The 21,241-nt window shown below is 49.5% G+C and overlaps 8 protein-coding genes across 8 annotated transcripts; 5 read left to right on the top strand and 3 right to left on the bottom strand.

Moving 5' to 3' along the window:
* Positions 1-2,769: 2,769 nt before the first annotated feature.
* LRP88_04035 (uncharacterized protein) lies at positions 2,770-3,329 on the top strand (the record flags this gene model as incomplete). Its single annotated transcript, XM_083240623.1, has 3 exons — positions 2,770-2,991; positions 3,043-3,205; positions 3,256-3,329. The coding sequence occupies 3 exons, from the start codon at positions 2,770-2,772 to the stop codon at positions 3,327-3,329; spliced, it is 459 nt and encodes a 152-aa protein (XP_083103913.1).
* Positions 3,330-3,537: 208 nt separating this feature from the next.
* LRP88_04034 (uncharacterized protein) lies at positions 3,538-5,283 on the bottom strand (the record flags this gene model as incomplete). The annotated part of the gene is made up of 5 exons (XM_083240622.1): positions 3,538-3,663; positions 3,714-3,783; positions 3,839-4,510; positions 4,667-5,159; positions 5,214-5,283. 5 exons carry the CDS (start codon positions 5,281-5,283, stop codon positions 3,538-3,540), a joined length of 1,431 nt encoding a protein of 476 aa, XP_083103912.1.
* Positions 5,284-5,914: 631 nt separating this feature from the next.
* LRP88_04033 (bacterial alpha-L-rhamnosidase) lies at positions 5,915-8,710 on the top strand (the record flags this gene model as incomplete). The annotated part of the gene is made up of 1 exon (XM_083240621.1): positions 5,915-8,710. One exon carries the CDS (start codon positions 5,915-5,917, stop codon positions 8,708-8,710), a length of 2,796 nt encoding a protein of 931 aa, XP_083103911.1.
* Positions 8,711-9,783: 1,073 nt separating this feature from the next.
* On the top strand, positions 9,784-10,209 carry LRP88_04032 (uncharacterized protein; the record flags this gene model as incomplete). The annotated part of the gene is made up of 2 exons (XM_083240620.1): positions 9,784-9,840; positions 9,895-10,209. 2 exons carry the CDS (start codon positions 9,784-9,786, stop codon positions 10,207-10,209), a joined length of 372 nt encoding a protein of 123 aa, XP_083103910.1.
* A 267-nt stretch (positions 10,210-10,476) lies between these two features.
* On the bottom strand, positions 10,477-11,070 carry LRP88_04031 (RmlC-like cupin domain-containing protein; the record flags this gene model as incomplete). The annotated part of the gene is made up of 2 exons (XM_083240619.1): positions 10,477-10,544; positions 10,599-11,070. The coding sequence occupies 2 exons, from the start codon at positions 11,068-11,070 to the stop codon at positions 10,477-10,479; spliced, it is 540 nt and encodes a 179-aa protein (XP_083103909.1).
* A 1,576-nt stretch (positions 11,071-12,646) lies between these two features.
* On the bottom strand, positions 12,647-14,428 carry LRP88_04030 (pectin lyase fold/virulence factor; the record flags this gene model as incomplete). Its single annotated transcript, XM_083240618.1, has 7 exons — positions 12,647-12,732; positions 12,787-13,092; positions 13,151-13,364; positions 13,416-13,550; positions 13,601-13,808; positions 13,858-13,936; positions 13,990-14,428. The coding sequence occupies 7 exons, from the start codon at positions 14,426-14,428 to the stop codon at positions 12,647-12,649; spliced, it is 1,467 nt and encodes a 488-aa protein (XP_083103908.1).
* A 1,008-nt stretch (positions 14,429-15,436) lies between these two features.
* On the top strand, positions 15,437-16,915 carry LRP88_04029 (alkaline-phosphatase-like protein; the record flags this gene model as incomplete). The annotated part of the gene is made up of 1 exon (XM_083240617.1): positions 15,437-16,915. One exon carries the CDS (start codon positions 15,437-15,439, stop codon positions 16,913-16,915), a length of 1,479 nt encoding a protein of 492 aa, XP_083103907.1.
* Positions 16,916-18,042: 1,127 nt separating this feature from the next.
* Positions 18,043-19,740, top strand: LRP88_04028 (major facilitator superfamily domain-containing protein; the record flags this gene model as incomplete). The annotated part of the gene is made up of 1 exon (XM_083240616.1): positions 18,043-19,740. The coding sequence occupies one exon, from the start codon at positions 18,043-18,045 to the stop codon at positions 19,738-19,740; it is 1,698 nt and encodes a 565-aa protein (XP_083103906.1).
* Between the last annotated feature and the right edge of the window lie 1,501 nt (positions 19,741-21,241).

Below are 21,241 nucleotides of genomic sequence, written 5' to 3'. Positions count from 1 at the left end.
CTAACATTCCCTCGGCTATCTGAGATTTTGGAATGCATATGTCAGTCAGCATGTTCGGTTGACTCATGGGTGTTTCACTGTCAAGGCCTCTTGACTCGCGTTGATCGATCTCGATGCCTGACATCTTCCATAGCCAAGGGGTCATATTAGATCCAACCAGTGTCACAGTGGCAGTGCTTCTGATTTATGATTCGGTAATATTACTCTTATCTATCGACATAGCTAAGTCCCGGTTCTCAAGCATTGATAGCTATCGAAGCAACACAGAGAATCAAGGTTAGACATCGACATCTCATTCATTCTTTCTGACCTTTTAGTTTGATGAAACATATCCAAAAAACTGGATTTTTACTTGCTTGAAATAATCCGAGAATACTGGGGCAATACTAGGAAGCTCGCTTTCCGACACAACGATTCAGTTTTTCTCGCAGTGCCCTCATGCTTGGCAACACGGCCCTCCATCGGCGTGATTACTAGGGCCAGTTGGTAGTGAGTGGAGAGAAGATCCAGTGCTATTGTTGCTCGTAAGTGAAACAGGAGCCAGAGGTAACGGTTCAGCTGCCAAAATACCAAAGAGCATCAAGAGGACGAGCCGAAGCAGTTGCTTTGTGGAACCTGTCAACTCACCCGCTTTGAAAGCAACGCATACATAGTATGTTTCTTTGATCAATCTCGAAATAGTCCACTAAGATCCCGCGAGGGAATATCGTATCACTAACTAAACGACTCCATTTATCAGCGGGACTGGTGGGTAATAGCTTCGGGACAAGGTAGATGTCGGCGAACGTTTCGCGTTCAGCAGCGAATAGATACTGAAATAGCATCGATAACTTAAGAAATGTCTCTGATCTGATGTCCTAACTATTCTCGTCCCTTCTCTTGGGCTGCATGTCTCGCGATTAGGTGCGTCTTCCTCTTGACGATCCCTCTTCGGGAAAGAGCTGGCGGTATTCTACTGTGTATTCAACGCGGCATTTATGGCTACACTTGTCTCTTTATATCGCGTATCAATACCTATACACAGTTGTCGGCTTCATTAGAATGCTCTGTTTCAGGGATCTGGGCCCGATGTTCTGCGCGATCGTGTACCCCTACCAGCTGTGTCTCAATATGCCGTCATTCACACGGAGCTCTGTCTAGCTTTAGTTCCTCCACACAATTCGGTCCGGGAGGGACGTGATGGATTAGGGAGATTTAAATAGAACCGGTTGTACGTTTTTTCCTATAGAAATGGTCCTTCCAGCTCCTAAGCAAGGATGTGTAATTCCCACATGACCACCCAGAGACCTTTCTTACGCTCTTCTTCTTTCTTCATACCATTTCAACCTTTAAGTTCTTTTCCGTCACAAAACACATCATTATCAACCTATCAAACCGACGTGTTTGGTGAATAGGCAACCTCCGCTCGTTTCCACAGGTGCTGGAAGCTCTCTATAACTACTCTTGACTTCCTCAGTTGGTCGACCAACACAATACGTGCTGCTCGGCTCGGTATACTTATGTATCTTTGGCTATCACACGAGACGCAGCTTGAGAGTTTATCGAATCATATCAGGCAAACAGATACCACTAATGCTGATACTGCACATCCTATCCGCGTCTTTCGAATTACTGAGATATTATGCACAGGCTGTGAAGGGAGACGTTGTACCTGATGTCTTTGATACAGTTGCCTGCTTCTTTCACTCTGCAACAACCCTCGGCCTATCGAAGGGATTATTACGAGGCGACCACACCACACGTGCATCATACCAAGCTCCTGCACTGATGCGACCTTTCGTTGCACTGGCCGCACTACTCTATCAGAGCGCCTTTGTTCATCGAGCATCAGTCAAACTTTTACATGCTTTTCTGTACACTCAACTTATAATTTTCCTTGCCAAGAGGTTCAAGATGAATGAGATACATTCGTTCAGTACAATCTATACCCATAGCGTGTTTCCCAGAGCTGTTATTGCCATCTACGATTCAGGTCTTCCAGCCGGGGTCCCCGTGTATATAGCAATGGTCGGCGCCGTAATGGTTCTAAATCGACATGTTGCAGACTCTCACACAGAGTGAGTGCACAAAAATGCGACTGTCCGTGCCTGAAATCATGCTAATCCTTCATGTTACTAGACTAGCGAGAGGCCAAACGTCCGCTTCGGGAGGCCACAGAGTATTGTTACACACTCTCGTGTGGATTGGACTGGCAGACCTTGACATCATCAAGAAGCAGGGCCATAATAAGAAGGAATCTCTCCTCGAAAAGGATCAATACACTCGTGAATGAGACAATGAAGGTTGGATTTGAGTGGGAGCGCTACGAATAGAGTTTGACGAACCGGCGAATAGAATCATCTGGAGATGTTCTAGCCTTGCAAGAAGTATCTCCAACCGGCTGTTTTCTCAGTTCCTCAACGAATATAGGATATACTAAGGGGGGAGACGCTCTAGTCTACATACTCCACAATAACATAGTCTCTGGACCAGGAGTTCCCGGTGCCACAATTACTATGGCAACACGTTGCACAGATACCAGCCGCGAATACATCCATACCACAAGCCAACCATTGCGACAAAGTCTGACCGGATTCAGCTAGCGGCAGGGTAAGATCGACGACACAAGACATCCGTGCCTGAGGCATCTTCCTCTCTCTTCACACGGCGATGACGACACGACCACATCACCCCGCTATATCATCATTCACCTTTCACACTCCGATTCTACAAACACACATACAATATTCAACTCAATTGAACAAGCATATTATTTCACTTGAAAACATCATGGCTTCCCGAATCCCCATGTCCAACTTTGTCATCGAGTCTGCCGTCATCGAGGCTCCCTTCAGCGACGTCTGGCACCTCATCAAGCTCCAGGACTTTGCCAAGTTCTACTCTGCCCTTGAGAAGAGTGAATGGGTCAAGGGCACCTCTCCCGACACGGATATCGTCCGATGGACGTTCAAAGATGGCACCGTGCTTGAGGTCAAGCAGGAAGAGCATTCTGTAAATCAGTCGAGTGCCTACTTGAAATGCAGTACTAATTGGCATCTGTAGACCATCGAGCACTACATCACGTACAGCATCATCTCATCTCAGCCGGCTCTCACCTATACATCGGCTGTGAGCACCGTCAGGCTCTATGCCGTCACGTCGGGCGAGCACGCGGGCCAGACGTTCATCACCTGGACGGGCAACTTTTCGAGCGATGCCGACGCTGGTAGGACAATGATTCATAGATTGATACGTAATACTGACAAAGCATTACAGATGCCATTGAGGATGCCAAGTTCAAGCGCCGCGAAGCTCTTGCTGACCTTGCAAAGGCTGTCGCCAAGAAATAAACATGGAGGAAGAAAAGGTCAGGCACAGGGCGACCTTGGTGCGCGAGTGCAGAATAAGTATTTACAACGGCGTTGTTGAAGACCAAACAGTCTCACGTAAAAAGAATGAAATTATTGAATACCTTGAGAAGTCCCTCTGACGACAACTGGTGTGCTCCGAGGGTCCTCTGATACATGGCTGCTCGCTTTACTGAGTGATACAGTACCTTCACCTTCTGTCCTCGACCTCATCCACTAGCGCAGCATTCTTTGCGTCAAGGTCGATTTCGCCAAGGTGGTCGGTAGCCAGAGTATCGCCAAACAGTTCTGCAATTTCTTCGAGAGTTTTGCCGCCCTTGAATGCTGAATTAGAAACATCTACAAAGGAGGATAGGAGAAGCTCACAGTTTCTGGAAGAAAGAAGTAGTAGAGAATACCGGCGGTGGTGTTGGTCGCAATGAACAGTGCGTAGTACCTGTTATCCTTGGTTAGGCTATGCAAGGGAAGGATAATAGTTGGGTGTTGCTGACCTCCAGGAAATGTTTGCCAAAGCAACTGGAGTAATCTGTGACAGAACGATGGCCACAACACTCTTCATAAACACAGCAAACGCCAGGCCCTTGGATCGAAGAAACATGGGGAATAGTTCCGAGGGCACGACCCAGATCATGGCGTTGAAGAACATGGCAAAGAGAGCCGAGTAGATGAAGATGAAGGCGATCGACGCTCGCGCACCATCCATGTTGGCTTCGGAGGAAGTGCCGCCAAATTTTGCGCTCAGAGCCATGCAGAGAGAAATGTTGACAGCGAGAAGCAGGGATCCGGACCACAGAGTGCGAGCACGAGGCCACTTGTCAGCCACGATGGCGAGGTAGACACCGGTGCCGATGACACCCATCATGCCGTAGACACCACTAATGAGCAAAGACGTCTTGCCGGTGAAGCCGACCTGAGCGTAAAAGATGTTTTGGTAGTTCTGGATGACCGGTGCGCCTGAGAGTTGAGCTTGAACCACAATGAAGGCAGCTGTTGCGGTACGTCGGATGTATCGTCGTGAGAACATGGCTCCAAGGGCGACACCCCAGCCGGTTCCGGACTCTTCTTGCTCTCGCTTGAGTTGTTCCTGGATCTGGACGAGTTCCTGAGCGACAAGCTCGTTGCCAGTCATGCTGCCGCCGTGAAGTCGGAAGAGAACTGCATGTCTATGAGTCTCAGAACCAAAATGGCGGGTAGAATAACTAACCTTGCTTTGCTTCTTCAATACGATCTTGTTTGATCACTAGGGAAATGGGTTAGCTTCCGCCATCAGATCAATAGAGGACGGGAACTTGCGCCATCGAGGAGAGAAGGGTACAAACAGAACCGCAACCATGAGAATGAGCGGGATCGGAATCTGCATGGCAAGGGGAACCCGCCAAGTGGCCGATCCAGCAGCAAAAGAGCCAGCATACCCAACCCAATTCGCGAGACCAAAGCCAATAGCTACCATCATGCCCTGCAAGCCGACCAAGAAACCTCGATTTTCAGCGGGGGCAACTTCGGCAATGTAGATGGGAACAACAGCCAGCATTTGACCACAGGCAACACCTGCGACGAGCCGACCTGCAATCATCATGCCCACATGTGTGGCCCCGGTTTGGAGTGCTGCGCCAATGATGGAGATGAGGGCTGCTAGTGAGATGGTGTACTTTCGACTGAACCTATCGGCTAGATAACCAACTGATAGACCGCCGAGGGACTGTCCGACGTTGTAAAGGGATACGATTGCACCGGTCAGAGACGGGTTGGCCTGTGAAGGCCCATACATGGTGATGCGAAAACTCTCATGGCCAAAGGTTGTAGCGATGATGCCTGTGATGTGCTGGTTAACGTGTATCTCATAGGCCTGCAAGAATCTCTACTCACCAGAGTCAAAGCCAAACACCAGACCGCCTAATGCGGTGACGAGAGCGATGATGTGGATGATCAATCGCATGGTTGAGGACTGAAGAAAGGATGTCGCTGCGATGCTATCTCGATGATGTCTTGAGGCAGTCTTCTGATGACTCACTGCATGACTGGATAGTCCCTTATTAATGAGTCTTTCTTGACGCTTTATTATATCGTGATGTCTGAAGAAACTTCATTGCCGTTGTCACTTGCCGAGCCTATTCCCCCATGTCCATCATTAGCAACTCAGGCCAGCGAATCTGGGGTATGTGGGGCTCGGCCAAACACCCACCGAGAACAACACGGGGAAGCGAACCCGGATGAGTTTATCCAGAGATCAATGATTGGCCGCTTCGTGTATTTAGGATCAAGCCTTTTCATCCTTCGCTCAGTTCTCGTCTTGTATAAACCCGAGCCAGCTCGCCGTAATGCTTTGATCGTCTGTCATCTCGCCCCTCACACTGGTCTTGATGTCTGGAGCTCGTGGGACTACGTGGGACGTCGTGGGACTTCGTGGAAGTATGCACCGAGTCTGGGGACCCCGGATGATCATTGAGCAGATCAAAGAGACTAAGGAGTAAACTCGGCAAGTGTCGATAATCTGCTGATGTTTTAAGCTTGACTTGCATCACCCCTTCGACCAATCTGGACAGCACAACTTCAAGCCACAAACCAAGATGTCGACTACAGAGCCTTTGGAGGTTGCCAAACCCATATTTGAGCACCATCCTGATGGCTTCGGTGTCAGCTGTCGCCGGCCGCGTCTCTCGTGGAAGGTAGCTGACCCACGGGTCGTTCGAGACTGGGTCCAGACGGCATACGAGATTGAGCTGACATCGGCTGGAACTGACGCCTCAGAACTTTTCAGGGTGGCCAGTGAAGAGTCTGTCTTGGTTCCTTGGCCGGGCCAGGAGTTGGGCTCGCGTCAGCGCGTGTCGGTCAGAGTTCGGTGCTGGGGCAAGTCTGTCTCTCCCACCAGGGACAACGACCTTCAGGATGGTGTCCCAACTGCCTGGTCCCCAGTAGCGACTGTCGAAACCGCATTGCTTGGTCAAGATGAATGGAGTGCATCTTTCATCACTTCGTCTTCGAGATTTGGCTCCGATTGGCCCCTTCACCCCCTACGCTTTCGCCGCCAATTCGACTTGCCCCCGTCTGCAACAACCTTCACGACCTGTCGGTTATACATCACAGCCTTAGGGGTGTTTGAAGCTTACCTCAACGGCCACACCATAAGTGACGAATGCATGGCCCCAGGCTGGACCAGCTACAACCATCGCCTCACATACCGCGTCATCGATGTCGGCCCATATCTCAACACCACAGGCAACAACGTACTTTCCATAGAAGCGGCGGAGGGCTGGTACGCCACCAAGCTCGGGTTTCGCGGAGGTTCGAGGTTTGTCTACGGAGGTAAGGACATTGCCGTCATGGCACAACTTGAAGTTGTCTCGTCGTCGGAGACGTGGACCTTGGGCACCGATGAAACATGGATTTGCGGACCCAGCGCCATCATGTCAAGCGAGCTATACAACGGGGAGGTCTATGGCATGCGACTGGAAGACCCCGAGTGGAAGACCCCCAGCAACAACATGCGTGAGCCAGCCAAGAGCTGGGTGCCTGCAAAAACAATCCCTCGACCGCAACAGACGAGCCTCGTTACGACGAACAGTCCTCCCGTTCGAATCATAGAAACCAGACGGCCAAAGGAAATCATCAGGTCTTCAGGCGGAAAGGTCATAGTGGATTTTGGGCAAAACCTGGTGGGCAAGGTCAGAGTGGACTCAATCTTCTTGCCTACAGACGCTCGACTGGTCTTTCGACACGCCGAAGTTCTCGAGTTTGGAGAACTTGGGACACGACCGCTATGTGACGCAAGATGCGAAGACACAATCATCGGCTCCGGTACCACATTGAAAGATTGGACCCCCAAGTTCACTTTTCACGGCTTTCGATACGTCCAGGTTGACGGCTGGCCTGGCACTGACGATGACCTCGTCCAAAACCTGTCAGCGCTGGTGATGCACAGTGACATGAAGAGGAGAGGATACTTTGAGTCATCAAACCAGTCACTTAATAAGCTTCATTCCAACATCGTTTGGTCGATGAAGGGAAACTTCTTGTCAATCCCGACCGACTGTCCACAGCGCGATGAGAGACTCGGCTGGACGGGAGATATCCAGATCTTTTGTCCCACGGCGAGTTTCTTATACGACACTGTGGGATTCCTTGAAAATTGGCTACAGGATCTCTCTACAGAGCAATTAGAGGAAGATCGAGGTGGAATTCCAGGCTTTGTGTGTCCTGACGTGCCGTTGCCAGACTGGCCACGGATTCCCCAAGCCATCTGGCACGACGTTACCGTGTTAACACCCCACGACCTCTATAACTTCAGCGGTGATAAGGCTCTGCTAGAACGACAGTTTAGCAGCATGCAGACTTGGCTTGAGCAGGGCGTGGACAGAGGCGATGACGGGCTCTGGGACTTTTACCGGTGGCAGTTTGGTGACTGGCTTGATCCAAATGCGCCCCCACAAAGTCCGGCTCTCGCTCTCACGGACAAGGTCCTTGTCGCAGACGCATATCTCGTGCATGTCACGGAAGTGTTTGTTGAAGTGTGCAAGGTCCTCGGCAAGTTGGATCTCGCAGAAAAATATGCAGCTGATGCCGCGACTTTGAAGCGTCTCTTCCAGGACAAGTACATCTCACCTGTTGGCAACCTCATGTCAAACACACAAACTGGTATCGCCCTGGCAGTAAAATTCGGTCTTTATAAGGATAAGAAACAACTCCGCAACGCATCTCAGAATCTGTCGAAGCTCGTGCGTAACGGGCGCTTTCGCATCGCGACCGGCTTTGCGGGCACACCAGCCATCACGCCCGCCTTGACGGCGACATGTCAGCCACAACTAGCCTATCGACTCTTACTTGAACAGTCCTGCCCAAGTTGGCTTTATCCAGTGACTATGGGCGCGACTACCATGTGGGAACGATGGGATAGCATGTTGCCTGATGGGCGTATCAATCCTGGACGGATGACGAGCTTCAACCACTATGCTCTTGGTGCTGTCGCCGACTGGCTTCACTCATCGGTCGGTGGAATTAGCCCGTTGGATCCTGGATGGAAGAGGATACGCGCGCGGCCAGTTCCAGGAGGCAATCTCACACACGCCAAGGTGGAATTCGACGGACCGTACGGGCTGATCAAGTGTTCATGGCGATTAGACCAAGATGCGCCAGAGAAGGAGAGATTCAAGATGGAGCTAGTGGTACCACCTAATTCCCACGCAGTCGTCACATTGCCTTGCGACTTGAGGGTTGATGTAGAGTCTGAGACGGAGGAGCCCAACCAAGTCGTTGGGTCTGGGGTGCATTTGTTTACATGTGGCTTTGAGCCGGGAGAGTGGCCACCGAAGCCACTTCTACCGCCAAATTTGAGATATACGCCGGATATGGATGAAGTAGCGACCTGAGATGCTCATGTAGATTACCAACTTAGTAGGCTAGACTAGGGAACAATGTGATAGACAAAGAGGGGCTGGTGCTACAATTGAGACACATCTTTATAGAGTACCCATTCTAGCCAGGTGATAGGATATCATTCTCAAAGGAAAGGATCGATCAGATCGTAGTGCGGCGTTCACTTCATTGCCAGCGGGCTCTAGTCGCGCCTCAAATGTGAACCATTGTGTTCCGTTCCGGATACAGGCGACTATCCACGTCAGTCACTGGGGCAACCTGGGCACTGGAGGTCGCCATGGTCGGCTTTGGTATTAGCGAGGGCCACGAAGGAATGCTTAGGTCTGTGGCTCCTTCAGCCAGCGGCGAACGGCTTCGGTCTAGCACCAGCCGAGCACAGGCAGACAGACAGAGGAGTTCGAGGATGGCCGAGGTGGTGATGGTCGATATCTGTTATTCATGTGGGGCTTTGTTCTTCCCCACATGGATTTGACCCCACACGGATTCTGGGGTGTGGCTGGACTTCTCTCTGTGGCTCAGTCAACCAGTGGCTGCAACAGAATCACTGTCACTGTCACTGCCAAGCACGGAAAGCTTTATGACCAAGTTCAATCCTTACTCTTCCACCCCGAAAAAAGCACAAAGTGCTCGGCGCCTGGTCAAGTGGTCAAAAACCACAAACAAAACCACAAACAAAACTCTCTTCCTTTTTTCTAAAATTGCACTTTTTAGATAGAATGGAGTTTGGCAGCGAATAGTTAGGGTGGATAGAAACAAATCCTCAGCGATGTCTACATAGCATCTTTTGGAGGCGTCACCAAATTCACAATTGAGAATGTCTGCTAATGGATAGCTCTCTAGAGATCCATCATCACATGTATCTGACTTCGCTCAGACTTTTAATCCAAAGCCACCACTGACGTCGGTGGAGTTTGACGATCTGGACGCCGTCTATATATGTCCACTAACCTATACCATTCGGGAATTTCCCAGATCTCCATCTTCACTCTCCGCTTGTCTACTCCTCTAGACGTTCCGTCTCAGGATATTCTTCTCTTTTGACTTTATTCATAGCCCAATATTCACCATGATGAGTGACGTGCTAGAAATCTGTAATGGCAAATGCGTCACTGCACTAGGAGGAGTACCTCCCCCCTTTCCTCTACACCCTCATCCACGGCTAACCAACTGCGCACAGCTCAAACCTCCACACAACTGGACAAACGACTACCGCGACATGGGCTATGACAGGATATGGGGCCCAGATGGCGAAGTAGCCGAGCTGGCCATGCGTCACGGTATTCAAGGCTTTGTTAGGCCTCTCTTCTCTGAGCCTGGGTATAGGAGACCCCGTATGCCTGTGTTTCAGATTTTGGGCGGCAAATTCTACCTCTACAAGGAACCTCACAAGGCACTGTTCGAGATCACTAGTCATACTGATCTTGAGTCTATCATCGCAACCATCGATGATGAAAACAAGGGCCTGCGGGATCTGGAAACCAAGCCAGTTTAAATGGAAGGCAGTGGGACACCTGGTACGATGATTGAGGCTGTGAGACTCGGCCAAGATATGCCTTGAAAGAAAGAAATGTACCTATTCTATTTCACCTCACTTGTGCGTACTCTTGCTCTGTACTTTACGACGTCTTCAAAAGGGGTCAAAGTAGCGAACTCAATATCTACCCCCATTCCCTCTCATGGTTGGAATAATGTAAAGAGGAAATATAGAGCAACAATACACATCCCGCCCATGTTGAACCAAAATACTCCAATAACTTTTCTAACAGCCTTGCGGCTCCCAGCTCTCTGCCTGAAGCACCTCTCCGTTGGGGTCAAATCCTGGAGCAACTAAAAATGTCAAGGTCAGCTTCTCGGGCATACATCAGGCTTGCTTCCTCTTACCCGTAGTGCCAACAAGGGTCCATTTGCCCAAACTGCGAGCTCTCTGCCACTCTCCCTCTTCAATCACAACCTGCGGCCTCTGTCCCTTGAAGATATCCGGTCCCATCAGGTTCTTCTTCACGCAGCTTCCATCGTTCTGCGACTGATAGAGCTCGAGAGGTGCTCCGGCATAATAGTGCCAAACCTCTGCAGCGTCCAACTTGTGCCAAAGAGAGAAGCCTGATTTTCCTTCAAGCAGGTAGTAGATGGCCGTGCTGGTAGAGCGATTGTTGGCCGTGACTGCTGTGTCTCGGAACGTTTCGACAAAGTAGCCCTTTTCGGCCGAGGGCTGCATATTCAGTAGCTTGATGACTTCTTTCGCTGAATGACATTCGGCAAGATTGACGCTGCTTTCTGTCCGTGGCTGGATATTCTCGGGGACGGCAAAGGCCAAGCAAAGCGGCAGGCCAAACAATGCCAGTGACAAACGCATGATTAGACGAGGTCTTGTTCACAGTAGCTACAGGTGAGGAAATCACAATATCGAAGCGCAGGAAAGCGATTGAAATAAAAACCTTTGAGAAAAGCGCGGGGCGGGAAGCAGAGATCGTCTTCATTTGATGGTGACGATTACAAATGTCAGCACAATGACGTATTGCAGCAATTAACTGGAGATTACGACGCGACATGGCTGCAGAAAGCGAAACTCTCACCGTCGTCAGCGTGTCAGCACCGGCTGCGCCGGATCTGTTTAGTATGGAGGATTCGGCCTAGTGCAAAGCGATGCTGACCATACAATGCTGCGTATACGTGTTTATGCGTCTCGACTTCGTGTACAACTTTGTATATAACGATATACGAGAGTGAGAGAGTGAGACATTCTGTACGCTTAGAATTATGCGCGTTATAGGAGAGACCGTAATGCTGTCTGCTTAGGCAACATGAAGCCGCCAAAGATGGTAAACTGAACAATTAAGGAGGTAAGTTAAAACGATACCTGCCTTCATTCGCTGCTTATTCTTATAAATCAGACCTGAATGTAATCCACTACCCTTCAAATGCATCCCTCACGCCCGATACCACGAGTCTCTCTGATTGAAAATACAACGTCCTGCGTTATCGCAAGTATCAGAATCATCGCTCACTTCCCGCCCTTAATTCATGCGCATCTTGGTGAAGTCTTTCTATCGAAAGGAGGTGATGCGCGTGACTTAAATGGAACGGTTAAGAGATCGGGGTTGCAAGCTATTACACAGATCAATATACTCGGAGACAAGACTCTAGCACGCCAGAATCCATTTCCGTTTCTAGAACTGAGCTTTTGACTCCCTAAGCTGAGCTACTGCCGGGTAAGGGCTGAGAATCCTCGACCTTAAGTTGACTGAGATGGACTGAGCAAAGGGGTGAGATGTGCCTAATCTTGGGATTTGGATCTCGATTATGGCCTCCATCTGGAAAGAAGCCCCATATTTCAATCCCCTCTTCTAACAGAATCTACTACAGCGCATCCAGTTCGCGTAAATCTCCTTCATTATGCTCTATAGCCATCATAAAAGATTAAATATTGCTAATGGGCAGATTAAAAGAGATTAAGGCAGCCGCCGTACCAGAACACACCCCTCAACGGCCATAGCAAGTTCATTTCCACTATTCTGTTTTGAAATATGGGCTCCAAGGATCTAATACGGCGCAGCAGCATCATCTTATAGGTGGCTTCTTGCTATTGCATCGGCGTATTGGCGTGATTCCTTCCCGCAAGCCTATACCGCTTATCCTGCACGTTGCCCGAGAGTACAAAAGAAGTCACAGGAAGGGCTACTGAATCAATAGAAATGAAATAAACAGGCAAGAGGTTACTTCCCAGTATCATATCTCGCTTCATACAGCATGAATACCCCGTACTAGCAACCCTTAAGCTACGCTCTTCATCTACTCAGCCATGCCGTTATCCCCTCTCAGTTTCCCAGATATATTCCCAGAGTATCGTCATCGATTGCAACGCTAAACATACAGCTCCCGTCTGATCATTGATAATAAACCCATAGAGTCTGCTACTAGGTTTTCAAAACCTAGAAGGAACCCCAATAATGCTTATCGTAATCGCCATTAGGCTTCCAGAGAGCAGCCGGCGTATAGACAGGAATAGGTACATCAGCTATGTTGTTGTTAGCGTTCTTCCGTGACAGTACTTATGGCTTGGCTGACTCACTTCCGTATCCTGTGCTTGCTGCAGCCCAAGTGGGAAACGATGGAGCAGTCCAACCTGAAGGCTTTGCTGTGACCGTGTAGGTACTAGTATAGGGCGTAGGTGATTGGCCAGAAGCAAGTGACTTAATTTCATCCGCCTTTCCGTAAGAGTCATCGCTATTGCCATAGATGTTGCTGATCTTATTGACGACAGAGGTTCCAGATTCGGTCCAAATGGTGAAGTCCTCAACTGTTACGTTGGTAGCAAAGGACAAGTCATTGGCACTCAAAAAGAGGGGAGGCCGTTTTGCTCCATCGGCGACAGATCCTAAGTGCGTAGTTGATGGTCAGCTTACAACCCTTAACAGCTTTGTGGCATCACGTACCGGAAAAGTTTTTGAACACAAGATTACTCAAAGCCACAGCTCCTGTATCGGGCTCAAAGGTATTCTGCCAATACTGATTGATATCTAGACCATAAAGAGATGCCTTGGATCGGAAGTTCTCAAAGGTTATGTTGGTGACATGACCAGAGCCTCCTGGATAGGTCTTGATGAAAGCTATATTATTGCCCTGAATGATGTTGATGTTTCGCGCGTGCTACCAAGGTAAGATAATATTCAATAACATACCAAGTGAGGAATTGCTTACTATGTTGGCGATAGATGCAGACACGTTGAGACTGCCAATCGAGATACCAGAACCAGCTTGGTTACAAACCAGGTTCTCAATGAGTGCATGGTTGGAAGGGCTCTTAACAGATACACACTCGTCTCGGTTGGTAACCTATCATGATGAGCGCCCTGAACTTCTTGTCTGAATGAAGAACTACTCACTTCAATGTCGTGGACCCAGTAGTTTGTACCAACAACGTCAACTCCGTCGTAGGAGCCCAAGTTGGCCCCGCGGATTGTCAGATGGTACACCTCGAGGTTTTGGGCAAAGTCAAAGACGATGTGAAACTTGGGGCTGTCAACGAGGATGATGTCGTGGACAGCAGTGTCGATGGGTGAAATGAGTCTGACAAGCCTTGGGCGGAACGTGCTTGAGTAGATGTGAGTTTTAGGCCTTTGGAGTCGATAAGGGGGCATACTCTGCTAGGTTTCTATAGATATATCCCTGGCCTTGAATGGCACCCTTTCCATTACTGGAGTAGAATTCAAAGTCGACGGCTAGTAAGGCTAATTAGAAGGCGGAACATAAAGCCCAGAGATGAGGTACGTACGGTTGATAATGGTGAGTCCATTCTGCAAGAACTGACCGTCACCTTCACCATTGATGGTTGCGTTCAGCGGCCCGACTCCCGCAAAACCTTGCAATATCAACTCACGATCGACAGTCCAATTACCGCCATAAGCAAGTGTAATAAGGCCATCAAGTTGGAATGCCCAATTTGTGCCATTCGAAAGCACAACAGAGCGCTTGATCAAGTAGCTCCCGTCAGGCACAATGAGACGGCTTCCGGGGTGAGGAAGAACACAAGTCTTGAACGCTTTCTCAATAGAGTCTGCCACATCTGTTGAGTTGTCGTTGACAGCTCCGTAGTCTAGAATGCTGCACTGGCGTGTCTTCTGTGACAAGGCCGTTGTTGGACCGACGGGGCCAATTAGTTGGGCGTTTGCCCAAAGGGCTGAGAGCAAAGAGGTAACGAGAAACGCTTTCATATTCAAGACGAAAATTGATGTTGCATTTCAATTATCATTCTGAGCCACGGTTTCAATTATATAGCCATCTCGACATTTCCACCGACCTGTCTTCATACTAACCTGACTGTCCACATCCTTTCCTTGAGGAACCACGATTGACAAGTTCACAATGATCACGACATGCGCTTGTTTGCCTACTCCCTTTCGACATGATAAGGACTTGCCGATATTGCCGGTGAGAATTCCTTTTTGGGAATGTCTTTGAGTTGCTACTGGATGCCGACAAGGATCCTTTGATAGCGTCTAAACGCCACAGCAAACAGTAATGATGCCATCTCGGGCCCTCGCACTCGGCCGACGCTAGATCCTGCTGCTAGCATCTTGTTGCCCTCCATAAGGACGACCCGGCAGTGTAGGAAGGAGACATGATGTATCGGTACATGAAATGAAGTTACGAAATCACTCTTAGGCCTGCCGCTAATGCGCACTTCCGCCCTGGCGATGACAGGGTCCAACGGTCGGACCGGAATTTCCATTGTGTTATTTCTATTAACTTGTTCTCAATCCCCTACACCCTGGCCTCGCGAAGCCGTTCTCACCAAGAAAAGCTGGCCTCGGTTACAGCCGTGTTATCTCCAACGATACTAAGGATGTCGCAATCCTCAACTTCCCTCCTACTGGTGCGCTTCATCGATAGCTGCCGACGGGCCGGTTCCGCTCCCAGTAGAAGTTGGAGTGACATACACGAATAGTTACGAGTTGAAGCGAGATTCATAATCACGGATAACCGGCACGTTTAAACGTGGATTGCGCATCGCATCAATACTTGTCTAAAACACGAACTAGGCCGCTCTTCTGTGGCGACATATTCTTATTCATCACGCAATCACTAACGAAACGCCGATCTGTGCATCAAGACTGAACTTCTGAGCCAAAGGTCATTGATTTGTAGCAGAGAATTTCGCCTGCTTTTCACCAGTCTAACCCTCAAAGTTGGTCGTCAGCATCTGGTCCCTAGCATTCAATATGACGGCCAAGAATGTCCTGCTGCTGATTGCAGATGACCTCGGCAAACAGCTGGGCTGCTACGGAAATCCCTACACCAAGACTCCAAACATCGACAAGCTTGCCTCCGAGGGCGTCAGGTTTGACAACGCCTTTGCCAGCACTGCTTCGTGCAGCGGAAGTCGCTCCACCATCTACACTGGGCTGCACACTCACCAAAACGGACAATATGGCCTCAACAGTGGAAAACACCATTTCATGACTTTTGATCACATCGAGTCTGGTCCTGCTCTCCTGGCCAAAAACGGAGTTAGAACTGGTATCATTGGCAAAGTCCACGTGGGGCCCGATGCTGTCTACCCATGGGAATGGCGAGCTGAGAGTCTGACGAGGGATGTTTGGTGGTCTGCTCAGCGAGCCAAGGAATTCTTTGAGGCTTCTAAGAAAGACGGCAGACCATTTGTGTTGACCGTCGGATATCACGATCCTCATCGAGATCGCACTCGTGGGGGCTTTGGCAACGATGAGCCCGTCGATGATCGGATCCAAAGCGTCAAGTACCGTCCTGAGGATATCGTTGTTCCTGGGTTTCTATCTGATACCCCTGGAGCCAGACAGGAACTTGCAGAATATGCCGAGGCTATTAGCCGCTTGGATCAGGGAATTGGCTTTATACTCAAAGAACTGGAAGTTGCTGGGTTTGCCAAGGATACACTCGTCATTTTTATGAGCGACAACGGACCTCCGTTTATGAACTCAAAGACGACTTTGTACGACGCAGGAGTTCGATTGCCACTCATCATACGGCAGCCAGGCTCGAAGTCTTCTGTCAACACAAACCTGGTGTCATACGTCGACATCTTGCCTACCATCCTGGACTGGACTTTGGGTCAAGCTTCACAAGAAGTCAAGAAACAGCTATCTGGCCGCTCGTTTCTCCAGGTTCTCCATGAAGTCAATGATCTTGCCGACTGGGACCACGTCTTTGGATCTCACACCTTTCATGAATCAACCAACTACTGGCCCACTCGCTTCATCCGAACCCATCGATACAAGTACCACCGCAACATCGCATGGAGATTGGATTTTCCATTCGCCAATGATATTTATGGATCGTTGACTTGGGAAGATATTCGGAACGCAGAAGAGAGTCCAAAGAAGATTGGGCAGAGGAACCTCAAAGACTACTTTTTCCGCCCACCCGAAGAACTCTATGACTTGGACAATGACCCTCAAGAAGTTACCAACCTGGTTAAGAGTTCTGATCATCGAGAGATATTGGAAGAGCTGAGAAGCAGGCTGGAAGATTGGCAACGAAGGACAAACGATCCTTGGCTTTACCGGGATGGAATCTCTATTCTGCTGAACAAGCATCATCTTGATGCCGGTTTGGAAGTCCCAGACAAGTGGGATCTGGATATCGAGAATCCCGAGACAAACAAAGGTGATGTACCAAAGTACAAGAACTTGCCTTTTGGTATAGCCGGAGCTAGAGATTAGTTTACCTACTTTTATCGAACTACTGAATATCATGATGACGAAGATCGCCATGAGGTGCTCCATCATTGAAGCCATCTTGAAGAACACCCAAGCTAGATAGTCCGTCGATATCTTGGCATAATTGTTGGTGTAAAGGTGTTGAAGATTGAATACCTATACCATATGGTACAATGTGCCAATCTTGCCTCTATTTCAAGTCTCATTCATCTAGGAGTAGAAGGCTTCTTTGTTGTATAAAATCAAGACTCATTGTCATTTTCTTCCAACCTTCCTGTCCACACTGAGCCAGTCAACCGCGGGCCGCCATGCAATAGTACAACCATGAGCAGGCGGGAAGATGATCAGTCTTCCTCAACACGTCAACGGCACTGCGTACGGGACTCGGCCATCGGGAAGTCGGGGGTTGAATTCTACCCTGGCGATAATTATGGATCTTAACCAGCTCAGGCTTGGTTCACGGCGAATGCTACCTATCTCCGATACGTCCCTCCCATCCAGAACGCTCCGGAGAGATGTCTCACTGGTGGAATATTTCTTCTGTTCTAAACACTGAGAGGTGCTCGATCATCGGAATGGCGAAATTTATACTTCTAGATACGTGCAAGCCTTGCGTATACCCAAACTATCCCAGGAAGGACCCGAAAGGTTCCCAGAAACCGGTATCTCTACAACAGTCCTAAACCCGAAAGTTGGCTCCGCAGACGTACATCTTCGGAGCGTCATTCCAGATGCGGAAGCGAGCGTTGGGGGTAGCTAGCTACCTAGTGGAACCTCATCCACCCCCGTAATGTCGTGATGACTTTCGGATCATCGGTGCCGAGCACTAAGAAACAACAAGCTTGAATTGGTGGCTTTCATTTAGCCTAGGTATAGGCTGCAGACTGACAGCGGTAGTAGCACCATTTAGAATGGTCACATCATCTGTAAGCATTAGCACGTTGAAGTGAGGCTCTTTATCTTTGCAGAGCGGGTTGAGCAACATGTGTAAGTCGATTCCCTCAGGTGGCTAAAGAGACGTATATAACAAAACGGATGATTGCTTTTCAAGACGATGAACAACAAGCTCATTTCTCACTTTAATCAACTTTCGAGTCAACATTACAGCCATCAGAGGCTTGCTGTCCACAATGAGTGGCCCAAATCACGTCGATGGGGTCTCCAAGACGCCATCTTTCCAAGTCGATGCTTCCAAAGATGCATGGACCGATCTAGCGGAACCTCAAGACACCAGCAGAAACATCGGCTTCTGGGAGGCGCTGACTCGTCACAACAAACCTGCCGACCTCGACGCCATCGCCACTGAGCGAAGCGTTTTTGACGATCCCGACCTCGCACCGTTTTATCAGCCGCCTCCTGAGTATGAAAACTTTCATCGCTTCGACCCGAGTGAGAGATGGACATACCGCGAGGAACGAGCTGTTCGGCGAAAGACGGACCTCAAGATTTTTGTCTGGATTCTTGTCATGTTCTTTGGCCTCAACATCGATCGAGGCAATCTCGGCAATGCTGCTGCTGATAATCTGCTTGACGATCTCAACATCAACACCAACGACTACAACAACGCGCAGAATATGTACCGCGTTGGCTTTCTTATTGCGGAAATTCCATCTCAGATGGTCGGCAAGTGGCTTGGCCCAGATCGCTGGATTCCCGTTCAGATCATCCTTTGGAGTCTTGCTTCTGGTGGACAATTCTTTATGCACAACCGCGCTGGCTTCTTCGCCTGTCGATTCTTTATTGGACTCTTCATGGGTGGTTTCATCCCTGATTCCATTCTGTACCTCTCTTACTTTTACAAGAAGACCGAGATGCCCATACGCCTTGCTTTGTTCTGGTTTGTCGACTCTATGTCCGGAGTTGCTGCCTCGTTCATGGCCTATGGCATCCTGCACATGCGTGGCGTTGCTGGTAGAGCAGGCTGGCGATGGTTGTTTCTCTTGGAAGCGCTGATAAGTCTGGTCATCGGTGTCCTGAGCTTCCTCTTCCTCGTTCCCGGACCTACACAAACCAAGACGTGGTGGAATCCTGCTGGCTACTATACCGAACGCGAGGAGAAAATCATCGTCAATCGCGTCCTTCGTGACGATCCATCCAAGTCCGGCATGCACAACCGAGAGCCAATCACAGCTGGCATGCTTTGGAGGAGTCTCAAGGACTACGATCTCTGGCCTGTCTACGCCATTGGCATTCTCTTCGAGATTCCTACTTCGCCTCCAAAGACCTATCTCACACTCTCTCTGAAGGCTCTTGGTTTTAGCACTTTCAATACGACTCTTCTCACGATTCCTGCGACCGTCTTTGCGGCTATCAACATGCTCTGGATCACATTCCTTACTGAAAAGTTCCACCAGATCGCTTTGTTTGGTCTGCTGGCTCAACTCTGGGTCCTGCCTCTACTCATCGTCGAGTACACCTCGGTCCAAAGCCTCTCGCACTGGGCTCAATACGCCCTGGCATTCCTCATCATTGGCCAGCCATCCGTCCACGCAGCTCAAGTCGGCTGGTGCTCTCGACTTTCCAACTCTGTCCGAACTCGAGCAATCAGCGCTGCCTTGTACAACATCACGATCCAATTGTCCGGAATTGCATCTTCCAACATTTACCGTGAGGACGATAAGCCCCTCTATCACCGCGGAAACAAAAACTTGGTAGCCATCACTGTCGGAACAATCTTTGCGTATGCCTTTGCTAAGGGATACTACACTTACCGCAACAAGTCCAAGAGGAGCAAGTGGAATAGCCTGTCGACGCAGGAAAAGGCAAACTATCTGAACAACACGAATGATCAGGGCAATAAGCGCTTGGACTTTTTCTTTGATAGGTAAGTCAACTGACCTGTCCATACAACCGTTTCCTCCGCGCCTGACTGCCGCGATACACTCATTACATAATTACTCCCTATCCTATCTGATCAAAAGCTAACACTCAATAGTTAAGGAGGGACATTGGTCGGTCTGGTGGATTTGCTAGAACGGCGTGTGGGGGGAGGACGGGAAGAGTTTAGTCCTATCACTCTCGATCTTAGGTGCAAGCGTCTTACAGCTCGGCCCTGACAGCTTTAAGCTCTTATAAGGCCTTCTTGCCCGGCTTGTGGCCCATGAGGCAGAGGGATTATTTAAGTAATTAGTAGGGACAAGAATTTTGCCTTGTTTTGGGTTCTGGAAGACCTTCTTTGTACTTGCTTTCGTAGGCGGCATTATGTGACACTATTTTACCCACGAGGACAACATGTTTCGCTGCCGGTTCCCCTGCAATTTATGAGTAGTTGACCCCTGAGCCTCAATAAAAAGAGAAACTACGGCAGACGTGGTCCGTGTCGCTTGGACAAGTACAGAAGCTCTCACGGCCAGTGGTACCCTCCTTGGCTTTTCACTGACGTGAGAAACATGGCGAGACAAAAACATGCACATGTTGCTACACAATTTGTGGCTTATCTCGACCATATTATTAAACTGACAACGGGCCGTGCCGCTTCCACTCGATAGATGGGATGTATCCAATTGGCTTTCCCAAACGCTATTCATCGTAGATTTACCGTCATCTTGTCTCAGCAATCCCATCCAAGTACCGGTCGCTAAGGCCTCGGGACAGATTTACCCTATCTCCGAGATCTGCCGGGCTCCCTCAGTCTTGTTTTCGGGCCCTTTGGTGCTGCCAAGTCTTTTCTGCCTCAAGAGGGGGATGTTGCACGTAGACACGGCAACGGGGATCCCCCAGTGCCACCACGCTGTACTCCCTACCACCTACACCAGGTGTCACCAGTTGCTCGTAGTTGGTATGTGAATGGCCACAAGGGACACACCGAGATGCGAAGCATCGGAACCTCGGGGCGGCAGTTTCGGATCTTCGTTGAGGTCCATCTCATGGTTGTATCTGAGTTGTTGTGCGGCAGATGCCCATCTGTGAGTGAAGTTGTCATTGTGCTACCTTGAGGCGGGGGCTGTCGCACCTTCAAACTTCTGTGGCTCAGGAGGTTGAAAAGTCATGATGTCGTCCCAGATACCTGTCCTCCGATGAGGAGACGCGGGACGTCTGCCGAGTTTCACTGCATCTTCTCTCTTTTGAAATTTCATGGTGCAAGTGCAATCCTCTAGAGTGTGGGGGTTACCTAGTGGCTTGCCATACTTTGGCGTGGGACAAGTGGTTCACTGTTCCTTGCCCCAGAGAGAATGAAGTCCACGAGCAAGGGGCGGGTTGAAACACCTCGTCTAGGAAGCCGACTCTGAGTCAGTCTCAGAGATATGGTTTCGATTCAAGACAGCCAGTGATAACCTACTCTTAGCCATACTCACTCTGATATTTTTCTCTCATAAGAGCACAAGTCTC

Source organism: Fusarium phalaenopsidis, assembly GCF_050370095.1.
Source record: "Fusarium phalaenopsidis strain FUZ10S chromosome Unknown contig_32288, whole genome shotgun sequence".
Lineage (NCBI taxonomy): Eukaryota > Fungi > Ascomycota > Sordariomycetes > Hypocreales > Nectriaceae > Fusarium > Fusarium phalaenopsidis.
This window is presented reverse-complemented; position numbering and strand designations above follow the sequence as displayed.